Genomic DNA, 19,768 nt, shown 5'->3' on the forward strand with positions numbered 1-19,768 from the left:
TGTGGCTCATTTGTGTGGTTTTAATAGTTTCAGGTCAATGATGGGGGTCTGTGGCACAGAGCAATAAGCTAAGTAAGGCTTTGGTTTCACAGGTAATACTTGTTAGTTGGGTAAATTAACTGTAGGTTTTGGCCTTTTTCTTTCCTTTATGGAAAGAAACATAGAATAATACAGGCTTATGCTTTAAAGGTCCCATATTGTATAACGTGAGACTTCTAGGTTCTGTATTAATACTGTGAAAGTTTCAAATGCACAGTCCACAGAGAAATGCACACAGTCTGTATTTAGAAATGGTGCTTTAAAATGAGCCGTCAGGACTTCTTTACCTTTGTGATGTCACAACAAAATAGTCACCTCAGTTATGCTGCAAGAGCAACACACCAAAAACCACCTGCCAGCCTTGCAAGGTTTGGTATCTCTGAATGTTTACCTGAAATTTGCTATAGTTTTATTTGATCACTCAAAAAAGCCAATCAGAGGCTCTGAGCCTCTTATCTGATTGGCTCACCGATCTGTTGGTTCAAGAGCTCCAGAGCGAAGCCTGACAGATGAGATGTAAAACTACACTGAGATGGTTTTTGGTACTTAAAACTACAAATATATCTTGTTATGAATATTACATCTTCAAATAAAACACAGAAGTGTAAAATATGGGACCTTTAAAGACAGAGTCTATTATCTAAATGTAAACAAAGGATTAAAAACAAGATTAAAACCTGTTGTCATTCTCAAATTGATTGACAGGTTCTTTAACACAAGGACTTACACCAGACAACAGCTTAATAGACTTTGTTTACCATGAAAAGGTAGCTTTAAATCTTTACTGTATGTAGTAGTTGGAGTGTATATGCTATACTGAGTAGTGTAAGTGTGTATAAGAGACTTTAGGTGCAGTATGTGCCCATGGTGAATAGGGAAGCTCTGACACAACGGCAGCACAACGTGGCTGTTCCAGCAAAGCTAAGGTGCCCTTAATTATTGAGCCCTGTTCCTGCAGCAAGCGCCAGTGTGAAGATGGAGTTCCACGCCATCAGTAACCACAGCACAGAGGGAGTGGCGTAGGACAGGAGGGAGGATGGGAGGAAAAATGAAGGGAAAGGCTGAGAACGGTGGAAAAGGATTCAGCCACGGCATTGTAGTTAAACAACTAATAAACGTATTAATTCCGCAGATTAAGAGGAGCCTCTGAATGCTTTCCACAGATAAATGTTCAAGTCACAGTACGTGGGCAGCACATTAAAGATGCTGTATGTAAACTCCTTCTGATTAACATTATACGTCTCTGCCTGCCTCTCGCCATCTCTGTATGCCCCCATCATACCTTTTATTTTCTGTATTCCTCTCACACATGCTGTTTCTCACATGGCTGATTATCTCCTGATAGTATTTTTTTTTTTTTTTGGTCATGTTTGAGTGTTTAATTGCTGATGTACTATCTGTACCGTATTGGGAATGATAATATTAGCTTAACTTATATCAGTCTACTGTCACTAATACAAAATCCTAAATATAGATTCGGCTGCAATCATTTCAGATGTTTGATACAGAGCAATGAGGAATGATGCTCTCTTGCCTGGTTTGCAGGGCTAAAGGTAGACTGTTAATGGCTGTTAAAACAACATCCCTCCTCTTCAGTCATGTTATGCCAAGATGTGATGGGAACATTTGCTGACATTGGGTCTGATTCATAGCACCTAATATGCTCACGGTAGTTCATAAATATGCAACAGGAGTGTACCATTCATTTGAATTTTCTGTCCCTCCCCTGAAAGAAGCTGAATGGGCTGAAGTGGTATATCGCAGAATGGAAATGACTGCATGTGAAAAGCCTCATGGCAGATTTAACAGGATGGGAAACAGATTAGCGTCGTTTACTTGAGGAACTAGTTACCTTGATAATGGTTACTGGGAATGCGATGCATGCAGCAGGCATTCAGCTCGTGTCATTGGCTGGGTATAATAGGCTGCTTGTGTTTGAATGCCAGGGGGCAGTTTGCATACGTTATTCTGTAGCATTTTTTCCTATTATGCTCAGCTAAGTGCTCGATCCCGTTTCACCATCCATCAAAGCAGTGAAAACAAATCAGAATATGTACAGTAGTTTGCCTTTATGTAGCAGAGATATCATAATAATATCCCCAGTCAGTTAAATTCCTGGAATCACGTTTGAAGGGTGCACTCGTGCTCTTCTGGGGTGCATTGTTCAAAGAAACTCTGGTCTCCTTGGTATTTAAAGATTTGAGATGCCTTCCACTTCCTTTGTCTTGATGGGGGAAGATTTTAGCTCGCAGACACTTACACTCTCCTAAAAGCTTTTTGAAAGCAATATATAAGCTTTGACAATGTGTCTGATTTCCTCACTCTCCGGTGTGCTAAGTGGAACTGATGCTGCACCTCATGCTGTTTGGATTGTATTTCCCACCATTAGGAAAATTTGTTTTAGCGTTCACTTTTCTTTCTCTGTGCTTTATCTCACCGGTGCTCATCTCCTCATGTCTGTGGTCATTTGGCAGCATTGTCCTCTCTTTCTGCCTGTCTGAATCACTCACGGTGTTTGATGACCCTCCCCCTCCCACCACCACCACCACCACCACCACCAGAACATCCCAGAATAGCAAACCACATCTTTTTAACATTAAACTCCCTTCTCCATCCTCTCGATCATCTTCTTAAGTTTTGCACACAGCTACTCCCTTTACCCAGCTTTCTTTCTCTTTCTCCTCTTTATAATGTTCTTTTAATGGAATCACAGAACATTGCTTCTATCACCTTGAGACTTTTCAATCTTGTATTATTTTTCTCCTCAGCGTTTTTGTAATGAGATTTCCGCCCATGCAGAGCAATGGAGTACAGCGTTATTAAGAGAGCGAGTATTGTGTTTGGCATTAGTTTCATTGAAAGACATTCCACCGCCTGCTAATATACCCTCCCCTCCACCCTAGCTGCCATTAGGAGACCAGAAGTGGGTGGGGTGGGATGCAAGGCCCCTCTTAAACACTATGTGGGATAATGAAATCCTGATGTTCATTAATGAAACTCAATTAATAGAAAGAAGGAAGTGGAGGCAGATGAGGAGGAGGACAAGAAGGAAAGGAGAAGGAGGAGAACAAAGTGCTCCCTCCACCATTCAAAAGGAGGGATATTAAGGGGGGAGTCAGCACAGCCCCCGCACAAAAGGCTTTATTTGACTTCCTTCTTCGGGACTTGCTGAGCTTATTAAAATGCTTAATAGGTTCCATTAACTTCTAACACACTCAAGTCTCATACTAGCTGGGAGGGGCACATGCTAAGCAGAGAGGGGAGGGGGGGGCAATTACAGAGGGATTTGGGGTATTGTCAAAAAAATAAATATCCACAATATATTTAGGTTTATTCAGCGTGAAAATACAGCCTCGGGCACTGGTGGCGGCTCCGTATTATGTTATTGAATGAAGACTTTTTGTTGAGCAGCATTGTGAGGTTGAGCTTGTGAACGCTGTCCGTGTATCGTCCTTTCTTCAAGTGTGTATCCCCTCACCTGTTTGTTTGTATATGTTGGGATGACAAAGAGGAGAGAGGCATTGAGCTTGTGTATGTGTGTGTGTGTGTGTGTGTGTGCCACCAAAAGAGGATGCAGAGACACACACACACACACACACAGAGAGAGAGAGAGAGAGAGAAAGAACATACACTTCCTCAGCTTTCCCCTTTTCCACAATGTTTACTCTCTTCTCATCCTGTAGCTGAAACGAGGTGAATTAATCTAGCCCCCACACACCCGCACTCCACCTCTCCACCTCTGCTGGCGCATCGCAATACGTTGTCACCCAGCTCTCCATCCTTTCAAAGAGCTGCCAATGCACTGGCTTGCAGAGGACTCGCCTCCAGGCGTGGAAGACAACATCACAACTCCACCACACATCATTCAAAAACAAAAGTCTAACCTCTGCTTCACTGTCCTGCAGCTCGCCTTCCGTATTTGCATGTGAAAGAGAAAAGGAGAGAAGTCTCACTCTCAATTTAATGAGACAGACAGAGTGACAGACACGTTATCAAGTCTCAGTGACTAAAATGTTAGCTGTTGTAACCACCCCTGGCTCATACAATCCTTCTGGGACTTCTGCTTCAGTCCCAGACTCTTGCTTATAGCCCTCAAACACGACTTAACGCAATTATCTCCATAATAGTCATAATCTCCCTTTAGGTCCATTCAGAGCCTGAATAGGTATAATCATCCCCAGCACTATTTAGCTGTGAGGAGACGGAAGCCTTCCAGCTTGTCTTTAATACCTGGCTGCTTCAATTCTTGCTAATCCCTAGTTCGGCACAGTGTGTTGTAAGGCCCCTCCATCATATCCACCAGAGTAATCACAGTAATTTCCTGCTACATTAAGAGGGTCATTTTTTTTTTTCAATGCATTGCCGTTTGAATTGGCGACGCTCATGTACAAGCTGATGGGGAGTGATCATTTGCAGCCAGGTGACAATCACAAGCTGCCACACTCCTGCAAACAGCGGCACAGTCTGTGGGGCACTTTACCATGGCATGTTAACTTGTGATTAGTAAGTGTGGGGAGCTATGTTTGAGCTAGCAGGAGTAATGACAGTGATAATGGTGTGGACCAAAAGCTGGCTGGTAGGAAAGGGAAAAAAAAAAAAAAAAAAATCCCATTTCCAATCCAAAGCAGCTTGGTACTGGTGGCTTTTCAAATAGCATTTTTTAATTCTGTCTGTGCGCAGGCGTGTGCAGCAGTCAAACGGAGAAGGTGAAAGAGCAGGGCAGAAGCGTTTTTACAAGACGAGGGAGCTTGTTGCTATTCACCTCAGGTGCTTGTCCACATGAGTTGCACAGAACTAACCCTTTCATCTGTGTTTCACGCTTGTTAACTGTTCTCACCTGGGTGTTTGGTATTCTTTTTTTTCTTTTTTCTTTTTTTTTTAGTCTAACTTCTGTTTCTCTGGTGTTCCATGATGGTGCTAATGAGGCAGATGGGGGGATGTTTGTCTGCCATTCAGAGAAAGACACGAGCAGCAATCATAAAAGAGGTGTATACACACACACACAACATCCTCTTGTGTGCTCTGTGGTAGAAACAGTGGAGAGGTCATTGCACACTTGTGTGTTTTCATGCCCAATCAAGCCCAGCAGCAGTGAGCTGCACCTCCATGTGTGAGTGGGGGGGGGGGGGGGGGCGACGGGAAATGAGAGGAGGAGAGGAGATGGTTTTGGCTGTGATCAGGCATTACCAGGCTGTGACAGCGCTCGTCTCTCTCTCAACAGCTGAGGCTTGTCACAGCTGCCGATGTCCCGCTGTGTTCAACCATACGTGAACATGCACACACACACACACACACTCGCTAACGCTCACATCCATGCATACTCAAGTCACACAGATGCCCTCTCTCTGCTCTGCTCTGCTCTGCTCTGCTCACTCACTGTGACACAGTGTTGCAGGCAGTGCACAAGCAAAACCAGCAGCAAGATGCACCCACCCAGGATGCCAAGATAACCTCCCTGAAGTCTTGCTCATAACCTCATGAATTATGGAGCCCCTATTATCTCTAAGTTTTTGCTTTATCGAGAGAAAAGAATAGACTGAAATTTGTTTTCCTGTTTTTTGTTTTTTTTCATGTAATTTCAGAACGGAGTCCGTTGCAGAGAAGATGCTCACAAACTGGTTTGCCTTCCTCCTTCACAAATTCCTCAAGGTTAGTCCACCAAGCAACACTTATAGGTTGTGTGTGCGTTTACCCGTACAAATATAAATGTATCTTATGTATCTTAGATTTCTAAATTAAAAGCGTGATTGCACATAATCCCATATGTAGAGAATGTGAACATAAAGGTGATTTCAGTCTAGAGATTTTTTTGTGTTTGTGCTGTGATGTTCTCTCATGTGAATCTGTTGTGTTTGCATATGTGTGTGTGTGTGTGTGTGTGTGTGTGTGTGTGTGTGTGTGTGTGTGTGTGTGTGTGTGTGTGTGTGTGTGTTTGCAGGAGTGTGCTGGGGAGCCTCTGTTCATGCTGTACTGCGCCATCAAGCAGCAGATGGAAAAGGGGCCCATTGATGCCATCACTGGAGAGGCCCGCTACTCCCTGAGTGAAGACAAGCTCATCCGCCAGCAGATTGAGTACAAAACCCTGGTACGTCACACTCCGTGAGGCACACAGCAAGTTTGCACAGAGGCTCACAGATATATGCACAAACACACAGGTGGACCCGTGACACACGTGCCATACAGCACAGGGACCTCTTGACTTAAAAACGACAGGCTTTTAGTTAAAATGATGCATATCCTGCACACTGCTCTGGCTCCACATCACGATTTACTGATCACCCGAACGTTTCGGTTTCGGTCTCTCTAGACCTTCGGCAGAAGTGTTTTAAACAGTTCATATAACCACGATCTTACATAGAAAATGCATGTTAATGACTTTAAGCATGGCATCTCATCATTTAGGTTTCGGAGCATTGAAAAGGTGGCTCTACATTAGTCATGTGATGAAATTCTTAGTAGAAGAGAAGTCTACTGGACATTTAATTTGTAAATGCTCTCCCCAAAGGACTGAATGATGAGATCCAATGGCATGTCATGCTCTAAGAAGTGTGAAATACCAATATTTCATATGATGACATAGTTTAAATGACTTGTGAAAGCTGCAAGGCCGATGTTTTTGCTCAGTAGATTGTAATTCAGTAGATTGTAATTTCTTTAAATAATCTGCAAGCTGGTGCCTCACCTGGTAGAGTGTGTACCATGAAGGCTTAGTCCTGACCTCACCGGCTCAGGTTCGAATCCGACCTGTGGCCCTTTGCAGCATGTCATCCCCTGTCTCTCTCTCACTATCGGAATAGAAAATGGAAAAAAATGCCCCAAAAAATAACTTAAATAAAAACAGTAAATTACTTCTGATGAAAGTCTAGAGAGACCAAAACATTCAGATGATCAATAAATTGTGATCTGCATCCAAGACATTTGGACGTGTGAATATATCTATCGAGTTAAAATGATGCCACACACAAACACAGAAGCCAACACTTAAAATAAAATAAAAAACATGTCATTTTCACAACATATAATCCTAATTTTACAGTTTTTTCACCATGAACCATCTTTAAGACAGCATAGTTGTGTCTGCTGTGCTGGGTTTCTTCCTTCCTGCACGGGAAGGAAATTAACTAATGTTCCCACTGGCTCCAGTGTTGGTCCAACATCAGGGTTGGTGGCTGTGGAGATTGGAACACACAAAACAGACCCCTCTACTCATACACACACACACACACACACACACACACACACACACAGGCACACAGTGGAAAAAAAACACTCACACAGCCAGCATGTGACATGACAATGCTCTGATTGCTCTGACTGGGAATTTGGCTCATTACGTGCTAATACCCCGGCAGAGCTGGAAATTGGTGTCCCGCCGAAGGTGTGAAATTAGATTTTGGGATGCCAGCGAAAGCGGAAATGGTTTCTCAAAGCTCCAGCCATGTTCCAAGGAGACTCTAATGAGGGCGAAGCTTCAAGCTGCACCCAAGTTGGGCAGTAACAGGACACCTCGAGCTTCTTTCCTCTGTTCCCTCGTTTCCCTCAGTGACTTTTCTCTTACTCTCCCTTTTCTTTTCATCCAGATCCTGAACTGTGTGAACCCAGACAATGAAAACAGCCCAGAGATTCCAGTGAAGGTGCTGAACTGTGACACCATCACCCAAGTAAAGGAGAAGATTCTAGACGCTGTTTACAAGAACATGCCCTACTCTCAGCGGCCCCGTGCTGTCGACATGGACCTTGGTATGTCGCACACACGCAGCCCAGACATTCACAGATACAGTTGGCCGGTGTAAAGTCCTTCATACCCACAGATTAATGTATCAGTGAGAGAGAACCTAGCCATGTGTACAGATTATCAGTGCATTAGTGTGATAAAAGTTGTGTTCCAGCAGCCCAGCCAGACAGCCAGCCTCACTGTTTTGCTGCCAGGCCTTCTATCAAACTGACTGACAGTGTGTGCTGCATCCCTCCGTCTGGCTGCTTTCGCTGCATCGTAGCGCCAGTAAGACACAGCAGATCGAGACAGAGAAGTGTGCATGTGTGTGTGTGCGTGTGTGTTTTTGTGCACGTCTGTGACGTGGCTGGCTGGCTGACCCAGGTAAGAGCTGACAGACGGGCTCGCCAGCCTCATGCCAGGCTCCACTCCCACGCAGTCTGCCACTTCCATCCTCCATCCTCGCCTGTCCCCACCTTGCCTCCCATCGCCCTGTCCCTCTCATTTCCTCTCACTCCACATGGGTGGAGAGAACAAAAGATCCCCCACCACCCCCCCACTCCCCCACCCCCGCCCCCCCTTCACCACCACCCCTCCTCCTCCTCTGCTTACTGCAAATCAGCACATCACCCATCACTTCACAATATGCCTCTCTGTCCATCCACTACCCTCTCCTCTGCCCATTTCCAACCCTCTCACTGATGCCTTGAAGATAATTGAGTGTGTGCATCTGTGTGAGAGTCTGTCTAGATGTGTCCATGTGTGGCTGCTTTTGTGTTTTTATTATTATTATTTTTATTATATTTTATTTTTTCTGCAGCACTGAGTGTAGGTTAGGCGGTTTTTGGAGGATGTTGTGCCAAGCAGGGATATCATGTGGTCACCTGGCAAAGGCACACAGTAATAAAACCCAGTCAACAGAGAAGAAAATCAATGATCACTCCCAGCATGAGAGCCACAATGGCTGTCCACTTTCCCATCAGCGCCCTTATTATCATTTCATTACCCCACAACAAGCCGTCAGCCGCTGCCCTCCACCAGCACTCGCTTATAGCTTCCACCTGTTTCCCAATTTTATTTTTTCCATTTGAAAGGAGGTGATTTCTGCATACATCGCTTTTCATCCTGTCTTGTCTGCTCTGCTCTTCTCTTCTTTCTGACCCTGACGGGCCAACTGCTGCGTATGCTAATGGTGCGCCATCTCCACGACACAAGTACCAATTAAAGTGCGCAGCCCTGCCTGCGTATATCTTGAAATTGTTCGTGTGTAATGTTTAATTAAGATGCGTGTCAATCCAAGACGGCGAGAAGTAGTACACACACGGAGAGTCGCACAAGAGAGCCGGCTGTTGATATCTACTCATTTGGGTAATGTGTGTGGAGAGCTCTCTATGGGAGCTGTGTAGGGTGACGTCCCACCAGCTGAAAGGTAAATGAGCTTTGGAAGAAAAGTGTTTTAATAGTTTGTTTTGTGTTGTAAGGAAGTCGCGCTTATCTTAGCACAGTTCACGATACCTGCGAGGTAACTGGTTGTGAAGGCATTTCAATCAGGAGAGAAAAGAGGAACAAAAGATGGAATTTATTAGGAACGGAAGGAATAGATCCTGTCAGTGTTTCCTGAACATCCCCAAAACCAGCAGAACCTACTATTGTGGTGAGCCTGTGCAGAAGGAAGTTACCTGAGGGCGAGGAATGTCTTTATAGGACAGTGAGTGGAGAGTAATGGCATGCTGCAAAGAGTCCAGAAGCCCAGGAATCGAACTGGTGTCTCGCTACTCTGTGCATTTGCACCCATGTGGCGTGCACCCTGACTGCTCTGCTATTGAAACTCCCCAAACAGGGACAGCATTTTAATTATTAGTAACCCCTGCGCCTCACACACTGCACAGCAACAAGTGGTGCTATTTACGTAGCATCAAAGTGATCACATACATATGAACACTGGCTGGATGTCATCAAACGCACCACGAGTTTCAGTCATGGTGACTACATTACTAGTAAAACTTTACATATGCCTGTTGTGTCCATTTTATCAGAGGGTTTCATTTGAGTCCATAATTTTGTCCGTCGTCTGTGTTTGATAGTTAATAGGCTGATAACTGGTGAAATTTAGCACAATCCCAGGGCAGTCGCAGACCACCAGGGGTCACTTGTCCGCAGATGAAACATATAACGAAAAATCTCCTCTCACACAAGACAGACTGCAGACTTTGATGTGTCTTTTTAAAAGCAGCTGTGTCCAACTGCGTGTGCATGTGTGTGTGTCCTCAGAGTGGCGTCAGGGGCGAATGGCTCGCGTGGTGTTGCAAGATGAAGACATCACCACCAAGATAGAAAATGACTGGAAGAGGCTCAACACTCTCATGCACTACCAGGTAAACACACACCAAGGTTTAGTGAAATGTTTTCCCTTAATTAACTCTCAAACTTCACCTTTTTTTTTTTTTTTTTTACCAAGAAAAGGCTCATTTCAGTTCCATTTCTGCTGCAGCTTTTATTATGGAAATTGAACCACATACCTTGCCAAACTTTGATGTTTCCTGCTCTTGACTTTTAGGCAGCCAATTTTCAGCTCCTCATTTGCATGTAATCCAAGTGACTCACAGAATAGAGGACAATTACTGTACAGGTGGCAAGGGAGATGAACTCTTAACATCTCCACCGACACTTCTCCCTCCTCCCCGGAGAGAAGAAGCAGCTCAAGTCAGGAGGACAGAATCTCTCTCTCTCTCTCTCTCTCTCTCTCTCTCTCTCTCTCTGACTCTCTCTCTCTCTCTCTCTCTCTCTCTCTCTCTCTCTCTCTGACTCTCTCTCTCTCTCTCTCTCTCTCTGCCCCGTTGACTTTCTACGCCGGAAACAATTAGTCTCGCCGTGACTACCTGCTTCTGTCTCTTCACATGTAGAACCTCGATTCACACCTCGCAATTTGAGGACCCATGGGCTCACCTGTTGCCCCCTGTTAAACAGAGAGGAAAGTGAAGAGCTAAAGTGGAGGGAAAACTCAGACCAAAGAGGAGTTCTGCATTTTTCAGGAGACTTTATGGCTGTTGAAATTGTAAATTAAAAAGGAGAGGAAGAATACAGAGGAATAAAAGGGAGAGAAACAGGCGAGGCAGAAAGAGAAGGCAGCCATCTCCACAGGTCATGAATCTTCTGCAGCTCACACTCAGCCATCTCTCATTAGTCAGCCATCTGCTTAAAGACTGCACCAGGCTGGATCCTGGGCTACCTGGTGAAGAGCGGAGGCTGGGACTTGAGGTGGAGCTGCGGCTGGGGTCGGACGCGCACCTCCATCTATATGCAGACAAACGACGAGGACGAGGCCTGGCAAGGCTCACGCCCTCGCACCGGGGGGGTCAGCCTGAACTCCCACCCCAGCAGAGCGAGCAGAATAATTTAACAGATGTAGGAGTCATTAGAAGAAGGGACTCGCCATAGTGTCCTTCACACAGGACTTGGCACCACGCAGCTTCTTTCCCCTTTGTCTTTGCTCTGCGGTAACCCTCTTTTCTGTCCTCACCTTCACTGTCTCCACTTTCTCAAATTCTCTCTCCACGTTTTTGCCTTGTTTACTTTTTTCTTTACCCATTTCTCATCTTTTTTTCCTTCTCTTTTGGCTTCATTTCCTCCCTTCACTCTTTCTTCCTGCCTTGCCTCTGAGCACCTCTTCTTCTCTGGTCTCTGCAGAGCTTTAATCCTTGATGAAGCAGTGCAGTGTGTTTGCTTCCACACCATAATGGGCTCCTCTGTTGTTGTTTTTTTTTTTTTGCAATTCGTTGCATCGCAGTCTGTCTGCCATCATTAGCCAAGGGAGACGCTACAGGGCACACAGGAACACACGTGTGGCCGCTTCACTTATTCACTCGCTCAATCGCAGATCTGAGGGCTGCTATTGATCACGGATCTAAGGGACCCTGCGCGGAACGCAAGGCCCGACAGTGTGTGACTTCAGAGGAGACGGGCTGCAGGGCATTGTGGGGAAGAGAGAGGAAAAGGAAGGAAGAGACAGAGAAGCAGAAGAATGGGAAGGAACAGGGCAGTTGACAACATAGACACTTGAGCATCATTACTGTTTTGATGAGCTGGCAATGGCCCTTACGAGGGAGCTTGTGTGTGTTAGCGTCGCACACCGTGCCACTGCATTGGCAGCTCCGGCAGCACATCTGGCTGCCTATCACAACAAGGGAGCACAGCTCATTAGGCCCAAGAGTGAGGAAGAAGCTTTACGAAAGAAAAAAAAAAAAGGGAAGTTGTAAAATGGAAAATATTGGAAGAGGGGCCTGAAATATGCAGAATGAGACTGAGCATTACAGTGAGGCTTTGCTAATTCTCCTGTAACAGAGACAGAGGCATTAAAATTCAAAGGGCTCACAGCATCCCAAGAAATCCCATTGGCTATTTACCCTGCCACATGAGAAATAACGGTTTACATAACCTGGATATGGAAATACACACCCTGCTACTCTAAAATTAAAAACATAAATACACACATTCAAAATGAGTTCAGCTTCTTTATTCAGCACCTTTGCATTTACAGTCAGGGGACTAAACTCCCATCCTCCCACCCCACTCTCTCTATTTTTTTTCTTTTTTTTTCTTGCATAGATAAAGATAGAAGAAGACAGCAGCACACCCTGATTCACACACAATGCATGTGCACACACACACACACACAGATCCTTGCTGCACATGCTTGTGCACAGACAAACACAGGAGTTGAGATAAAAGATTTATGAGATTGGAGAGTTTTTTTGGCTGATTGCTGATCTGGATCTTTCTTACTGATTAATCTTCCTCCGAGTCATGGCGAAGCTTCCTCCTCCACCTCCCCCCGTCTCTGTCATCTTGAGACATGTTAGCGTTAACCTTGCTGCTGCTGGATAGTATCCGGGCAGTAAGCAGGGAGGCCAACACCCACACAAATCAGACATCTCACACACTCGAGTCACTTTTGGGAGAGCATTAACAAATCTCATGAACGGGACATTATCATGAACTGAAGTTGTCAGCCTGCTTAGGTTATTTATGATGATTCAAATTGCAAACAGACCCACGCTGCATTCACTGGGGCATAGTGTGAGTAATTGCATTGATGGTGTTTGACAAAGCGTTGATTTATTACAGGTGGACTGTGGCTTTTCCAGCATATTAATACTTGTTTGCCACATCCATTTGTTTGGGGGGGGGGGGCACATGGGCAATGTGTGTTTTGTCTGCAGTATTATTCCTAATGTTCAGATAAGTGACAGTAAAGGACAGACTGCTCACCATCTCTCACTTTGGCTGAGACTGCACCAAAATGAAAAGTAAAAGTCAGTTTGAAAAACTTCCATCCCCCTGCTGCCCGGTGACCTCTGTCTGTCCTCTTCTCTGCGGTGAAGGAACAGGGAGAGCAGACACTGATGACCACATCAGGAGAGCCTGCCAGCTAGATCCTGTTACCCACCTTTCAGACATCACTTGGGGCATTTTGGGCTATTTTCAACAGCCCCAGACACAACGGATACTACTACAATGCTATCTGTTCATTAATCTAATGCTGCTGCTGTCTTGGCTCCCTGGTCCACATTGTAAAACCTGAATACACATCCTGGACAGATGGAAATATGAAGGTTTCTTAGGAGGAAAAATATTCCCTGAGTAAATATCTTTGACAAATAGTGTTTTCAATTGAAGAGGAGCACCTGCACTGCTGCTGCACCCTGAGTCATATTTCCAATAGCGTAGCTATAGTATTTGTAAGAACTCTTCAATGATACATCTCATTGTTCAAAACCCAACAGTATCTTCAAAAGATGTAAGTTGTGTCCCAATTCAGGGTCTGCATCCTTCGAAGACCAATTGCGTCACAGGGGTGTGACTAGGCTTTCAAAGGCTCTTTCAGATGCAGCCTTCTTTTCCTGGGCGAACCTGTCCCGAGATACTTTGCACCGGTAATGAAAGCAAATAACACTGACAGGGAATTTGAGGATTACACTTTTAAAAGTAAGTATTAGGTTTCAGCTCAGTACAACTGTTAAAAAGCCAAGGGCCTTAAGAAAATGTTGTCAGGGTTGCTAGGTGACAGGAGCCCCTCATTGGACACAGTGGTTAGAGCATGCAAAGCTGGTGACGCACAACAGAAATCCTCCATAGACCAGAACATCTCATTTTGGTTCAGCCTTTGTGGTCTACGACGGCTACGAAGGGCCACGCTCGACAAGGGCGTGGCCCTTGAATTGGGACACAGCTACTGTGACACCCAAGAGAGTTGTGTTCACATGCAATGGCCCATTACACATTTCGTCATTCCTGACGACAGCTGCTCACATGCACAGGTTGTGTGTTTCCAAGCTGCTGGGCAGAGTGATAAGCATCGTGATCTGAGGGCATGAGTCCCGAAGAGATGGGACACCAGGCTGGGACCAGGGCTGTGGGGTTTGTGTGGAGAGGGCAGAGAGAAGAAAGATAGAGGCTGACCACACTCTGCTGTCTGGTCGGCTCTGCGCTGTCTAATGGAAGGTCTTATCACAGGCGGGGCCCACAGCCCTTATCACACCTGCCCACTATCAGCCCCACACTGGATTATCCCTGAAGGGCGAATCTGCACGCCTTCAATCATTTACTCTATCACAAGGACCCATCTCTGCTGTAGCCTCTCTGTCAGCCATGAAAAGCAGAGAGAAAGAGAAGGAGAGGTGGAGGAAGGTGTAAAGAGAAGGGGGGTGTGGGGGGGGCAGAGAAGCTATTTCATGCTCCCCAGGAAAAATGTATCATAGGTATAGCAGTGGAAAACTTTCACGGAAGTCCAAGTCATTGCCGTATTAGAGTTGGTCTGTGCACCGTCAGCCAAGAGGAGGCTATAGGATGGAGAGGCCGATGAAATGAGGTTTAGGAAAGCAGAGAAAAGGGAGAGAAGGGTCAAAGACCTTAGTTGTGGGTGGGCATGGGGGTGGGGGTTGGGGAGACTATTTCTCATTTCTCTTCAAGAGGTCTGGGAACCAGAGCTGCATCTATAAGAGGATTCCTCCAGATTTCATCCCCAGTTTCAAGTGTCTCTCCAGTGCAGCCAGTAGAGGCCAGATGGCAACTCCAACTAATAACACAGGCGAGATTAGTTTGGGAAGAGTGGGAGAAAGGGGTGAGGACAAGACTGAGGGAGAAAGAGAGGCGATTGACTCTCAAGAGAAAGGAGGAATTCTCTACATGTCCATCCCAACATCCAGCAGCTTTTTTTTTTTTTTGGAAATTTGCTAAAGCAAATGAAAAGAAGAGGAAGAATTTTCTCTTTTGGTAAAGATTCTTTGAGGCATTCCTTTTGGAGCCTGGCATTTGCCTTTTGTTTATTCCTCCAGTGGAGGCTCATCAGTTTTTCTTCACTGGGTCTGAAACAGAAATCCCTCCTCGGGGTGGGCTGTAAATGCCAGCCAACAAGCTGTTTGTTGTTTTGGCTTTCAGAAAAGAACCTCAAGTTTTGTTTGCTCTGTTTTGTGCTGTCTCTAAAACGTGATGTTTTGGTGTGCTAACACTGCTAAATATAATGAAATTTCTTGATTACTTAATTACACCATTAGATCTCCGTTAACAAGCGTCTTATTGAATGGATTTTAGGGCATCCTCTCTAATGCAGGTTGCATCAGTTTTTCTGAGCTCATCTGAAGTGACTGGGGCATATCATAAGGGCGGGAGCCCTTTGTAAATATAAACCACACAGGAGGAAGAGGATGAACCTCAGTGTCTGTCTCTTATTCATGACACACCATCTTTTACACAGCCTCTTCTATCTTTGTCTTCCTCTTTGACTTTGACTCCGTGCCGCTCTAATGCTATTATTATACCTGCGTACCCCATTTTCTTTAAGGGTGTGAAGTGTACACAAGATGAGACGTTCAGCATTCTAGTCTCTCCTTCTGACAGTCTCCCCTTCCTTTCCCTTCTCCTCCCTCTCTCTTTCTCTCTCTCTCTCTCTTAGCATCTCATCCTAGTTCCAAAGCTTACATCATGTCTCTAATGTTTGTGAAGGGGGTGACAATAACAGTCATGTTGAGTACAGCCATCATGCAGCCACAGCACTCTGCTCTCTGCTGAAAAAAAAAAAAACTACAAAAAGCCATGGGGCTGTGGTAGAGAACAGCAGGGAGTACAGATATGACAGGAAGGGGTGGGTTGTGGGATTATTCACTAAGGACCTGACATACCCTCCTGTAGTTTACCCTTTACTATGACACAGACATTTTTTTAGGAAAAAAAAAAAGCTCTAGAATAAACACACTCTGTTCTAATTATAATATGGAAATCATGCGTCTCTTCACACAGGTGTCAGACCGCTGCGTGGTGGCTTTGGTGCCGAAACAGACCTCATCATACAACATCCCCTCCTCAGCCAGCATATCACGCACCTCCATCAGCAGATACGGTGAGTTGGTAGACCTGATTTTTTTTTTAATATACCCTTTGACATTGATTACACTGATTGCCAAATGCCACATGGCACATATATTAGGCAATTACAGATGGACTTGCGAGCTTGTTCAGCAGTTAATCAACGGCTAATTCCATGCAAATTTAGTCTTGTTGCTCTTGTTGCTGCACAAACACATCATAATGTTTTTTTTTAGATTAGTTGTTGTTTCAGTTATGAACAAAGCCAAATGTGCTCTCTCCAAAGAAAGGGTCAGCACTGTTTGGCGGTGCTCTGCTTTTTTGCTGCAGAAGGGGGGGAAGGGGGCAGTGGGTGGGTGGGTTTGCAGCCTTTCTCTCCTTCCCACTGTGTGTGCTGCAGTTTGCTACACTTCAGGTCTGCTGGATGGAAAAGAAACACATGAAGAAGAGGGGCGAGTGAGACATGTAGCCGCTCTCCTTTTAAAGCCGTAATATCATCGTGAGGAAGATGCATTCTGTGCAAGACACAGTGGCCTGCTGGTTGCATGCACACTTGCACACACACTCCTGCATTCAGCACATTCAATACCAATACACATACACATACACACACACACACACATGCATGCAAATACACACATACTTCAGATATGCTTGCAGTTTGTGCTGCTGGGTGCCGAATTTGGTCCAATGCCAGACACAAACACAGTCAGCATCAGGCAACTTGTGATTGCTAATTATTCTCTGTGAATGATACTTCACACAAACAGAAAAAGATAAGTGAGCGTGGCCAATTATCAGGATTGGGGATAGAAAGTGAACACTGCTTTTAAACCGCAGAAAGCAGCATTCCCTTCCCTCCAAGTCTTATTTACAAATATTGGAAACAGTATATACCTGCAGTGGAAGGCTTTTATCTTCAATGTATGTAATGGTTATAGGGAGAGACAGGAAGGTGACAGATGTAACTACTAATGTAAGTGGAAGAATCCTTCTGTGCATTATGCCGTTATTTTAATATCCTGTCTTAATTTACCTTAATATGGAACTTTTGTGCTTAGATAGTGGTTGTGTGGAATCACTTGAGACATTCAAATCCGTTATGAAATTGCATTGAGCTGCTGAGAGTCTCCCACTCTTTCTTCTTACTTTTTTTGCTTTTGGGTTTGTTTTTTGTTTTTTTTTCGGTGGCTCAGACACTGAAGTCGGATGTGCGTGGCATAGAAAGCAGAAGCTCTGCTGGCATGAGCCCATCCCTCATCAATCACCAGTTGGCACAGCAGGCACAGCTGCACCTCGACACCTGCTGATGGATTCATACCAATTTAACGTTCAACACTTAGCATCTTGACTCAATTTACACCGCCGGCACCCCCCTCTAGCCTTAAAATCAGCCTGAACACACTCCCCTGCTGCCTGGCTGTGTCCAGGAGAGCTGGGGACTGCAGCAGAAGAGGGAAGGGCTGTGGGGCACTGGTGTTAGGGGAGCAGCGAAAAAGGCCAAAGGGTGCAGGGAAAGATGGAGGGGATGAGGAAATAGCAATGCAGTAAAAACCAGTGACTGGATTAAGATGGGATTTGAGACCTGAATCCACCCTGCGCACAGCCACATATATTCAAACCCCCTTTACTCAGACCCAGGTCCCTAGTGGCCACTCCAGAGGCGCAAGTTGGTGTTATTTTGAAATGTGTAAGTGGCTGTAACGGCAGCAAAAAGCTTTGTTGTTGAGCTCGGCCTTTGAAGCCAGGTGAGAAAGCTCCTCATTGAGATCCTCAGATCTTGAATCTCTAGAGAGCCGGCTGCCAGGAGTAGATGCCGGCTAATTAGAGAAACTGAAACCAGCATCATTCTGACTGAGTGAAGAGCAAGGAGGCAGGAACACGAGCGCAGAGACTGGGAGGATATATGGATATATGAAGGAGGGTGGCTTCAGTGCTTAACAAATTAGGCATCTTTTGATGCATTGATTAGACTGTGACAGGGACGTTTTCAACAAGGCGTTGGCACACTGTGGCAGGGAAGAGCCAATTATGGATGCTTTTAAGAGGAGCCAGACACAACCATGTCTCAGCCAGCGAAGCAGGGATTATATAAGAAGGGAAAAAGGAGCAGAGAATGAAAAGAGTGTATATAAAAGATAAAAGAAGCAAATGATTATCAAACAATTCAGGACAGGTAGAAAGCAGAGAATAAATAAACATTTTGTAAATCCCTCTCTTTGTCCTGCACACTCTCTAATGTAGGAGAACAGGGGGGGAGGTCCCGCTTTCACTCGTCTTGTTTGTCATCCAGGATTCCAGCTTCAATAAGGCTGCCAATGCCAATAATCAATGCGATGCCACGGACCACAGCAACTTCCCCCTCCCTTTCATTACTTTGCTGTTCTATGAAATTATCCACCACTGCAATTTCCTTCACAGCATGGCTTAGAGCAGGAGGTGCACTGAGGATTCAGCTTTGTAATGAGTTACAAAGACGAGATGGAAATGAGAGACAGGCTGTGTGTGTGTGTGTCTGCGTGTGTGTGTGTACATATTTTGCTAGTGTGAGTGTGCTGTTTTAGGTGTGTGCTTAATTTACACAATGCTGCACCAAAGGGAAGCTTTTGTTATCACGGTCATTTAGGCTTAGCAGTAATTCTGTATCTCTCTCTCTCGCCTTTTTTTTTGTCTTTCCTTGACAGACTCTTCATTCCGCTACACGGGCAGTCCCGACAGCCTGCGTTCGCGTGCTCCCATGATCACCCCTGATCTGGAAAGCGGTGTGAAGGTGTGGCACCTGGTGAAGAACCATGAACATGGGGACCAGAAGGAAGGAGACCGCGGTAGCAAGATGGTCTCTGAGATTTATCTGACCAGGCTACTAGCTACCAAGGTACATGAGTATCCTCTATCTCCTCTATCTGTATTATTAGGACATGCACAGTTATCTTACATTTTTCAAGTCAAGCTTGAGCTGGCCAAAGTGCTGCACAAAGGACATTAAATTAAATAAAAGTGAAACAAATGTATAAAATAAGTAAAACACAAGGAAGGCGTATTAACTCCACTGTACACAGAAACAACAAACATGCAGCAAATACACAATTATGAACGTGACAATGGACTAAAAGGTAAGTCAAGGTAAAAAGGTAAAGGCCAGTGACTAAAAATTTAGCAGCTTTAGCTGGGATTTAAAGATAGAGATGGACGGAGCACATCTGATATCTCACAGCAACTGGTTCCATAATTTTGGAGCAGGAACTGCAAAGCCTCTGTCCCCTTCTGGTTTTAGTTGTGATGGTGGGACGTACAGGACAGAGAGCTACATCACCCCTCTTATAATCAATAATCGATCCTGCAAATCGCCTGCAATGGTGGGAGGGGTGAATTTCCCGCAACTTTTTTTGGGGGTGTACATTTCATCTCTTGGTGCCCATGAATTGCTAATCTCCGTTTCCTCTCCTCCCTCTCCCAGGGTACTCTACAAAAATTTGTGGACGATCTCTTTGAGACGTTGTTCAGCACAGTTCACAGGGGGAGCACTCTCCCCCTGGCCATCAAATACATGTTTGACTTCCTGGATGAGCAGGCAGACAAACATGGCATTCATGACACAGACGTACGTCACACGTGGAAAAGCAACTGGTAAGGACCTTCTTCTTAAAGACACAG

General features: G+C 45.1%; 1 protein-coding gene across 5 annotated transcripts in view; it reads left to right on the forward strand.

The window, feature by feature from the left end:
* Positions 1–19,768, forward strand: part of plxna2 (plexin A2) — a 298,677-nt gene that overhangs the window by 270,668 nt on the left and 8,241 nt on the right. For all 5 annotated transcript variants that reach the window (XM_071477215.1, XM_071477217.1, XM_071477214.1 and 2 more), the window contains 7 exons: positions 5,622–5,688; positions 5,978–6,124; positions 7,620–7,779; positions 10,025–10,128; positions 16,049–16,148; positions 18,799–18,989; positions 19,572–19,741. In XM_071477215.1, coding sequence (XP_071333316.1) covers positions 5,622–5,688; positions 5,978–6,124; positions 7,620–7,779; positions 10,025–10,128; positions 16,049–16,148; positions 18,799–18,989; positions 19,572–19,741 — 939 coding nt within the window. The remainder of the gene's footprint in view (positions 1–5,621; positions 5,689–5,977; positions 6,125–7,619; positions 7,780–10,024; positions 10,129–16,048; positions 16,149–18,798; positions 18,990–19,571; positions 19,742–19,768) is intronic.

The sequence above is a fragment of the Trachinotus anak genome, unplaced genomic scaffold (genome assembly GCF_046630095.1).
Source record: "Trachinotus anak isolate AG129_WGS33_773 ecotype Australia unplaced genomic scaffold, CSIRO_AGI_Tana_v1 ptg000004l, whole genome shotgun sequence".
Classification (NCBI taxonomy): Eukaryota; Metazoa; Chordata; class Actinopteri; order Carangiformes; family Carangidae; genus Trachinotus; species Trachinotus anak.